At 42.7% G+C, this 9,980-nt stretch overlaps 1 protein-coding gene across 1 annotated transcript; it reads left to right on the top strand.

The window, feature by feature from the left end:
* Positions 1 to 1,729: 1,729 nt before the first annotated feature.
* Atp6v1g1 (ATPase H+ transporting V1 subunit G1) lies at positions 1,730 to 9,980 on the top strand. Its single transcript, XM_047523701.1, has 3 exons — positions 1,730 to 1,887; positions 5,575 to 5,675; positions 9,193 to 9,980. Exons 1-3 carry the CDS (start codon positions 1,806 to 1,808, stop codon positions 9,364 to 9,366), a joined length of 357 nt encoding a protein of 118 aa, XP_047379657.1. The 5' UTR covers positions 1,730 to 1,805; the 3' UTR covers positions 9,367 to 9,980.

The raw sequence follows: 9,980 nt of genomic DNA, 5'->3' as shown, positions 1-9,980 counted from the left end.
TAGAGAGATATCGATTCGTGGTTCTCACACGAGGAAAGAACAGAGTTGGAACCATCTTTCAACCCGAACCCCAACCTCAATTGAATGAAAACATCCTGAGCTACAAATCCACCTTTTCCTGGAGTGCAGAGAGATTTCTAATAAGAAAAATTCTGGCATAATTCTATGTTCTCAGTACTTGGTGAACTCTAACAGGTCCTCTTGTCCCTTCCGTAGACTACAAGAGCCCTTCGAAAGGGCACAGCTGCTCAGAGGTTCCAATTTGCAGTATGACTAGACTGAAATACCCCATTTGACAGCTGACAGGGGTGTGACTTTGGGCCGGATTACTTATCTGCTCAGTTTCAGTGTGGGCCTTTTAAACTGGGATTATCATTTCATGGTAGTTCTGAAATTGTTATGGGGTGTAAGTCAAGTGTTTAGGATAGTGCCTGTTATAATGCAAATGCAACCATTGGCTTCCCATTTTGTATGGGGGCAGGGGAACCATCTCTGTACCAATTCAAGCTCCCCCAAGATCTACACATACCGGTCCCTTTCCAGTAACTGTTTCTAATGCATTTGCCACTATACATTCCTGGGTAATTTCTCATTACCCAGATGAGATCTCTCCCAGTGCTGAGCCAACCCAGGGTGTGGTTCATACCAAGCAAGCCCACTACCACAGCCTCAGCCCTCTGATCTCTGTTTATTTATTCCCAGACTGGGGACTGAATCCAGGAGTACTGTGTCACTGAGCTACATGACCAGCAGACTTCCCTCCCCTTTTGAGATAGAGTCTTGCCAAGTTGCCCGTCTTGAATTTGCCATCCTCCTGCCTCAGTCTGGGATTGCTTGCTGGGATCACAAGCATGGAGACCGCGCATGGTTGTCAGGTTTCATTCGAAATGTGCCACTTCACTAGGACAGCCTTCACATGCCCTTCTACATCTTCCTCCCCTTTGTAAAGCACACTGTGTATTTCCTTCATGGTTTTACTACAGTTTGTAATTGTTTATGTGTTTTACTTAACCTGTCTTTTGTCTGTAAATTGTGAGCTCCACCAGGGACTTTGTCTTCTCTGCTGTGGCCTTACTACCAATCATACTGGACATTCATCAATCATTTTTGGAAAACAGTGCAGTCCTTTCCTGAGATCGGTTCAGAAAGGGACCGTGACCTGGCCAAAAATCAGTTTAGTAGTCGACCTGGCAACAATTCCTTAAACGTACCGCCCTGTGGCACTGGGGATGGAACCCAGTGCCTCACTGCGTGCGAGGGAAGAACTCTACCACTGAGCTATGTCCCCAGTTCAGTGTCCCTGTGTCACTCCAGGAGTCCATCCCCAAAACTAGCCAGAATTTTCCCGAAGTGCTCCTAGATTTTGAGTGCCAAGGAAATTTCCAGAAAAGCAGGGAGTACACCGGCAGTACGACAGTGTGGCAAATAGGGGAAAGTGATTTGGTTTGGCTCTGAACCTTAATGTGGGCATACTAGTAAGGAATTAGAGCAACAACAACACTACCGAGAAGCGGCAATGACCTCCAACAGACAACAGGTACAGCCGAATGGGCGAGAAGCAGGAAGGGGCCGCCCAACTCGCGCAGGCGCAGTTGCAGCGCTCCACTTAGGCTCCTCCTCCTCGCCCCAGCCTGCGGGAGCCCAGGACTTGCGAACCGTCAGCTGACGCGACGCTGCGCGAGTCACGTGACGGCAGGGCGGGGCGCCGTCTCAAGGCGCAGGCGCAGAGCTTGGGCGGCGGTCAGCTGACCCAGGGGCCGTCGCGGAGTAAGGCCGCTTGCCTGGGCTTCTGAGTCGCCGCAGCCATGGCCAGTCAGTCGCAGGGCATCCAACAGCTGCTGCAGGCGGAGAAGCGGGCCGCTGAGAAGGTGTCGGAGGCCCGCAAGCGTGAGTTTCGGGGCCGCGAGCAGGCGTGGGTGCAGGCTGGTGAAGGCCGCCGGGTCGAGGGAGGTGGGAGGCGGGTGAGGCCCGGCCTGCCAGGCGCGGGGTCGCGGCCGCTTGAGTGTTTCGAAGCTCTTTGGAGCCGAGGCTCTGGAAGCCCTGCGTGTAGATGTGGGATAGTAAATGGGGCGCAGAGACAATGATGGGTTTCTGTCCTTGGGACCTAGGAGGCGCGTGAGTGCGCCTTCCAGACGCTTTTTCTCCCTCCCACTTGCTCCTCTAGGAAGCTCCGGCCCAGTGAAGGGAGCCACTATGCATAGAATCGTTCAGTCTCGAAACGCGAGTTCTCTGCCTCTTTCTTCCTTGTCGGGGACGTTTAGTCCTAGTCGCCAACATGTGTGTTGAAGCGTTCACTTTTCCCCCATCTTTACCGCCAGTGTCTTAGAACCACAACTTCTTTGAAGCCTCTGTAGCAGCCTAACTCGTTCTATCCTTTTTTTTTTTTTTAATTTAATGCGGTTAGTAAGCGCCAGCACAATGTGGGTGCATCACCATCACGGTATTCCACCTACTCTTGAAGGAAGTAGACACTGGATAGGGTAATTGCCGGTAAGTGGAAGTCTGGAGTTGCTAAAGAGTTTAACAGGTGGGTCTAATCTACATCGAGGAATGGAAGAAGCCAGTTCTGTGTTCTGCGCGGGCTTCAGTCATGCGTGTAAAATGCAAATATGACTTCCCCACTACGTTTCCAGTCAACAAATGTCCAGTGGCAGCAGGATAAAGCCCCGATTCCTTAATGGGTTAGAGGAAGTTCTTCTGGATCTCACTTTTATATTCTTGCCAGCTCTCAGTTTGGGGTACTCTTTTTCCACAAGGAAGTGGTTTGAGTCCTTAAAGACAACTTTGTTTTTACCCGCTAGCCTTACATAGATCTTCTGATTGGAAGAACCCTGCCCCATTTTCCTCCCCTTTGTTCTCTAACCGTTAGTCTTCCTTTAGACCTCAAAATGTAGGCAACAATTCTTCCTGGAAGTCTTTCCCGAACATGTCCAGTGGATGAGGCTAGGAATCCCTTCCAAGTGCTTGTTTCTGTCGTAGTGGTGCAGTAACCTGGCTCAGTCATTAGATTAAACCCCAATATAGCAAGAACTGTGTCTGATTTAACTTTATCTCACTTCTCATTTGAGGCAAAGACGTTTTTGCTCCTATTTTACATATGGGAAAATGAGGCTAAGAGAAGTGATTTGATCACATGCTAGAAAGTGGCATAATTGCAGTTTAGAAGCCTCCTTTCCTATGCAAGGGTAAAATATCAAGAAATTACTTTCTGTAATGCCTTAGTGTTTGTTTTAGTATAAGACTCTGATATTCCATATCCAAGTACATTCTAGCTTGGATGTGGGAAGGGTTGTGATACTCTTTATTTCCTAGGAAATGCCTTATTTCCAGGGTGCTAGGAATGGAAAGAAGCTACCCCCATTACTTTAGTGACTAGAAAGTTCTGTGTTCTTTGTAGCATATTTCCAGTCATGCCCTTGATACAGTATTTCCAGGATGACTTTTTAGAGATTGTCCAGTGCTGAATCATCAGAAACAGAAGTTTTATCTGGGGGGAGAGGAATAGAAAAGACAGTAGAATTAATTGGTCATAACTTTCCTAGCCTTGTTTTTGTATACAGGACCAGGGTAACTCCACATCATGTACAACCACAGGAGTGGAAACCTAATAGAATAAGTTGTATTTTATGTATGTATATTTTGCCAAAATACATTCTACTCTCATGTATAACAAAATAAAAAAAGTTTTATTTGTTGGGAAGGATGTGAGACTGTTAGGAGAAGTGCAGGGACAGATACTTGGAATAAAGTAAGAGTAACTGAGTTCCTTGGAAGTAGGGGCCCAGGTTTACACCTTGCCCTGCTCTTGTCAAGCCTGGTGCAGGGTCTTGTGTCTCTGATAACTATTACTTATTTGCTGAATGTGTTTGTTTTAAATGGCTAATACATGTTTTAGGGCACTATCAAAAGAGCTACAATTTGAAAAAAGTTCCCCTTTCTTGATTTGTAATCATTTAAGAATTGGGCATGATATAAAATGAAATGATTTCACGAAATCATTGTTTTGGACCTTAAAATTTAAAAAAAATATGTTATGGTTTATCTCATTGGAGTGCTGAAAGTCAGAAATGGTATTAATTGATTAATTTAGGGAGCCCCAGGAGTTGGGAGTGATGTACTGTGTAATTAGGTGGAGCTTGGAGCTTCTGCATAAAGTTGGGGTCACAAATATTGTTTGGAAGATATTTGTGGCTTTGAAATATGGGCCACTATAGTTATGGGGAGGATATGTGTGAAGGATTGAGGTTCAAGTGAATTGAAGCCTATGGCAGTAAGCCCAAATTAGCACCGCTGTAAATATAAACTTGGGGAAATAGTTTAGAGAGAGACTTGTTATTGTTTCAGACTAACTGCAAGGAGTGTTGATTTCATAGAGCATTACAGGTCCAAAATTCTGTACTTAATCAGTAGTTGGAAGGTTAAATCACTTTCATTTAGCCACATGGGTTAACTGAGCTGGACAACTGATAGATACTACAATGCTGAATAGATGCAAGGTGTCTTTTGCTGTGAGTTATATAAATACTCTGGTCAATAACCTAGGACTGCCTCTTTTTTTTTTTTTTTTTTTTTTTTTTTTTTAATTCCTTCTGAGTATCCAAGAAGTTTGGTGAGCAGAGTCAAACAATATATGTTAGCTAGCTTTGTGATCTGTTTTCACACAGGCTCTGAGAACTTAGTGTTTTTTTCCAGCATTGTGTTAAACTGTAGTCTCCTAGGGACCAGGACCCGTTTCCCCTTGCCCCTCGCTCCTCTGCTATCTTGCTTCCCACTCACTACTTTGCTTACTTCCTTGTTCCAGGTAAGGTTTTTAGTTTCCAGTGTTACATCATCTGTTTCATAGTTACATTTTAGTTTGATGTCCCTTGGGAGCACATTAGTGTCTTCTCTAAGCTCCTAAGGAGAGCTCCACTTGTCATCAGCAAGTTAGGTAGGTGTTTACTTCTTGAGCAGAGGAAAAGTTCCCCAGGTGACCAGTGCCATCCTTCTTATATTGGTGTTCTCTTTGTCTCTCTCTCGTTTTTTTTTTTTCTTTCTTTCTTTCTTTCTTTTTCTAAAGACAAGGTCATGCTCTTGCCCAGGCTGGTCTTGAACTCCTGAACTCAAGTGATCCTGTCTCCTGTCTCAGCCTACCAAGTAACTGGAACCACAAGCATGTGCTACCATGTCTGGCTTTATGTTGGTTCTTGGTTGAGATTGAGAGAATATTCTGACATAACTTTTTTTTCTGTCGTTTTTATGGGCTGTAGTTATGGAAGACTTTTTTTTTTTTTTTTTTTTTTAAATGATTCCAGGGTATCAAACCCATGGCCTTGGGAATGCTAGGCAAACACTCTACCACTGAGCTACAATGTAATCCCAGCCCATGAAGGCGTTACTTATTATCTAATCACTTCCTTATAACCTGAGAAGGCAGAAACCTATACTATTAGTTAGTTCTGAGTTCCCTCTTCCCTTTGCACATCTCTTGGGACTGTGTTTTAAATATTTTTCTGTTTACTGTTAAAATTTACCATCTCAGTGTCCATTCGCTTTTTTACCACTTACTGATGTAGCTTTCTCCTTTGAAAACAGGAAAGAACCGGAGGCTGAAACAGGCCAAAGAAGAAGCTCAGGCTGAAATTGAACAGTACCGCCTGCAGAGGGAGAAAGAGTTCAAGGCCAAGGAAGCTGCGGTGGGCCCTGTTTCTTTACATTTTTGCTTTTATTTTCTGTGCCCCTACCCTAAAAATCATTCATCATGGCTTAGAGAGTCTAAGTCTGATAGTTTAGAGAATTTGGTTATTGTATTGTATTTATTCATTTATTTTTCTGGTGTTGGGGCTCAAATCCTGGGTCTTGCCTGCTAGCTAGCAGGTATTCTGCCACTGAACCATACCTTGACTCTGTGTTTTTCTCTTACTTTTTTTTTTTTTTTTACTGGGGTTTGAACCTGTACCCGCAGACCTCATTATTTTTCATTTTGAGACAGGGTCTTGCAGAATTGCTGAAACTGGCCTCAAATATGGTGGCAATCCTCCTGTCTTTGGGCTCCCTAGTTGTAGGGCATAATTGGGATTACAGGCATGCACCACTGTGCTTGGCTTGAATGTTTTGTTGGATGCTCAGGCTAAGTATCTTAAGATGATCAGTTCTATTTATTAATTAAAAGAAATTTTTTTTAAACTAACGTTGACTCCTCATCTTCACTTATTCAGTCATTTATAAGTAACCTGTTAAATAGTTAATATGTACCAGGTGGTGTGCTGGGTGCTGGGGGATCAGCTGTGATTAGAAATAAACATAGTCCCTGCCCTCATGGAACTTAGCTTACAGTCTGAGAGACTCACAGCTGTGAAAAGTCCTGCGATGCTCATGAACACAGATGTAATGGAGCCCCTTCAGTACAATCGTAGAGATGTTTACAACCAGTATGGACTTCTGTGATGCATGCAACCGTGGTTCAGAAACAGATCTCAGCAATACATAGGATACAAAGAAAATTCTACAAAGGAGAACGAATGCAGGAGAATTGCACAGTGAAAAGAGACACTATCAGAACTCTTGGATCCAGGTAGCAGAAAACCCAGTTCAAACTATGTCACAGTTTATTGGCCTATATAATTAAAAACCCAGGTGAAAGACTCTTAATTCAGGAGCTTAAATAATGCCCACAGTACTTTTTTCTGTCGCTCAGCTCTGCCTCTGTGTGCTTCTACACTGGCTTCCAGCAGTTTGAGGTAAATACCCTCCCAGGTCCTAGTCCGGGGAGTGAAGGCAGATGCCTTCCTCCTAGCATTGAGATATAAAAGTTGGAATCATCTTTGCATGGGCAGTTACAGAGCTTCTAGGCTTAAACTGTTTTCTCTGATGGGGGTGATTGTTAAAAGCCTAAAGTTGTCAGACAGCACACAAAATAATAATCTTGTGTCAGGGCAGCCATCTGTGTCCATATTTTTACTCTTACTGCTACATTTGCTTATAGAGATGGTAACAGTGTTACACTGTAAAAGCACAAGCTGAGTTTTTCTCAGCAGTATTCTATGACAGTTTACGGGAGCTTGGCATAATATAGTTTATATACATGGAACAGGTAGTGGGATTTTCCTGTAGTCCTGCGTAGGGATTACAGATTTAAAAATCTGGGCCTGGTGTTGTGGCTCAGTGATAGAGTGCTTGCCTAGCACGCATGAGGCACTGGGTTTAATCCCCAGCACCACATAAAAAAACTAAACAAATTAAAGGTATTGTGTCCCAAAAAACCAAAATGAGCTGTTTTAAGTATTTCAGCTGAGCAGTTATGAAATGCAACAGGTTATTTCTGCAATTACAAACACTTATAGTATGAAGAGTTCAAAGCTTGAACTTGGAAGACTTGAGTTTGAGTCTTTGTAAGTTCATTACTTTGCTCTTTGAGCCTTAGTTTCCTAATGTCTAAAAAGTGGGTTGATTGCTTTCTCGTAGGTTCTGGTGAGAAGTAGTATGCAAGAGTGCTTTGAAAACTAATGTTATGCAACACGAAGGGATCTTGTTGTTAGCTTATATACATACATTTATGTTAATAAAATGATGCAAGAGAAGATTAGGCAGCGAAAAAGGTTAAAGTTCCTCTTGCTGAACCTGGTTGGCCAAGTTCTGGTAAGTAGGTATGGCAGTTAACAGAAAGCCTACTATATTATAAAGACTGTAGAAAGTAAAAGGAAACTCACAAATCATTACGTGTTAATTTATGAATAGAAAAAACTGAATAGTTAACCCTGATGTCATGGTGCACACCTGTAATCCCAGCAGCTTGGGAGGTGGAGGCAGGAGGATCATAAGTTCAATGCCAACCTCAGCAACTTAGCAAAACCCTGATTCAAATAAGAAAATGGGAAAAAAGAATAAAAAGGGCTGGGGATGTGGCTCAGTGGTAAAACACTCCTGGGTTCAATCCTCAGTACTAAGAGAAAAAGAAAAGTGGGGGGGAACTGAATAGTTAAGATACATACAGTAAGAAATTGAAGTTATAAAAAAGACCACCAATGAGAAATTAGTTTTGCTCTCACCTTGCCTTGAAGTCCTCCTCAAAACCATTCACTGTTGATGGTGTTTTTGTTTGGTTTTGTTTTGGTATTAGCGATTGAATCCAGGGGCACTTTACCACTGAACTACATACCCAGCCCTGCCACTCACACTTTTAAGTTTTACTTCTGAGGCTGGCCTCAAACTTCCAATCCTCCTGCATCACCACTGTTAAGTGTTTTGTTTCCTTGGTATGTTTGAAGGAACAGCTGTCATGCATTATACTGCTGAATTTGCTGAACTTCAGGGTTAAAACAGTCACAGTGGTGAACCTCTTTGTATATTCCTCCTAAGTTATATCTTCCTTGTGTTTATTACAGAGGTTTTTTTAAAATAACATCTCTTCCCACTTTTTAAAACCACAGCAAAAATATATGAATATTACAGTGTTACTGTATCTTGCTTCCCTTCCCCTTATCCAAAAACTTTGCAGTTCATTTCATGTTGCTAAACGGTATTCTCTTCCATTTGTTTGTTTGTTTATTTAGTTTGTGTGTGTGTGGTAGTAAAGATTGAATCCAGGGGCACTCTTATTACTGAGCTATGTCTCCAGTCCTTTTTATTTCATTTTGAGACAGGATCACACTAAGTTACCTGGGTTAGCCTCAAACTTGTGATCCTCCTGTGTTGCTGGGATTACAGTCTGCACATCACACCTGGATCACAGTATTTTGTTGTATAGAAGCTCTGTAATTTAAATCAGTCCTTTGTTGTTGGTTGTTGGCTCCCCCCACCCCCCGGACTTCTGGGCTCAAGTGATCCTCCTGCCTCCCAAGATGCTGGGATCCCAGGTCTGTGCCACCATGCCTGTAGCATTGAGTCTTTAGGTTGATTCCAGTCTTTAGTTAAGGCTATATGATGGACTTTGGAGAAGTGTGACTATGTGTTTAGGATGGCTTCCATCCCAAAGAAGAAGAGTAGCAGTGGAGCCACTCTGCAGCCTGGTTTTGGCTAAATGGGGCTCCCTGTTAACTCTGTGTGGGAATGCCTGTCTGCTCACATGATCTTCAGTCACAAGGTTACAGTACCTACTACTGATTGATTCATTGATGAGCTTGAGTTTCTCCAGAAGTTGGCAGGTTGCTTGCTAAATGTTCCTGGACTGTTGGAGCATCATCCTGATATTCCTGTGTCATTATTCAACCCCAGGCCCTGGGATCCCATGGTAGCTGCAGCACTGAAGTGGAGAAGGAGACCCAGGAAAAGATGACCATCCTGCAGACCTACTTCCGGCAGAACAGGGATGAAGTCTTGGATAATCTCTTGGCCTTTGTCTGCGACATCCGACCAGAAATCCACGAAAACTACCGCATAAATGGATAGGAGAAGAAAGAAGCCCTATTTTCTGGTTGGCGCTTCAGAACATGAAGTGCCTTGTGGAATACGAAGCTTAGCAGAGCTTGAGTTCTGTTTTTACGAAAGGCATTAAATTATTTCTCTGTTATGTAGTAGGTCCTTTTGGAGAGTAGCAAATCTAGCTTCTTTGTTCGGCCTTAGTCCTTATCCAAAGGTTTCATCTTTTTACCTCATCCTTCTTAGAAATTTAATGAGTATGTGTTATCTGTTTTCCTATGCTTTCTAGATCAAGCAGCGATGTATTAATACTGACTTTTTCTTCCTTAGATCTAGTAGAAAAAAAAAATTCTTTGAAGAAAGAAAGGGATTAAATATTTTTTTTTCCCTTATACTTTCTTGAAGGTCAGGGGCTTTATCTATGAAAAAGTAGTAAATAGTTATTTGTAACTTGTCTAAAGCTGCAGCCAGCCTTAAAGTCATTCATTCTGACTAAGGGTTAGAACAATGAATAGTAACGTACTTGTTTGGGCTGCTGTTAGTTTATTTTAATCAAAATTACTAGATGATAGGACTCAAGAACTTGTTACATGTTATTATTTGGTGTACTGATAATCATTTAAAAGTAAAGACTTTGCCATACA

Source organism: Sciurus carolinensis, chromosome 14 (genome assembly GCF_902686445.1).
Source record: "Sciurus carolinensis chromosome 14, mSciCar1.2, whole genome shotgun sequence".
Lineage (NCBI taxonomy): Eukaryota > Metazoa > Chordata > Mammalia > Rodentia > Sciuridae > Sciurus > Sciurus carolinensis.
This window is presented reverse-complemented; position numbering and strand designations above follow the sequence as displayed.

Bases quoted from the DNA above. Each gene is read 5' to 3' on its own strand.
- Atp6v1g1 (XM_047523701.1), top strand. From the start codon at position 1,806: ATGGCCAGTCAGTCGCAGGGCATCCAACAGCTGCTGCAGGCGGAGAAG. The intron at 1,888-5,574 runs GTGAGTTTCGGG...CTTTGAAAACAG, and splicing joins GGTGTCGGAGGCCCGCAAGC to GAAAGAACCGGAGGCTGAAA. The intron at 5,676-9,192 runs GTGGGCCCTGTT...ATTCAACCCCAG, and splicing joins TCAAGGCCAAGGAAGCTGCG to GCCCTGGGATCCCATGGTAG.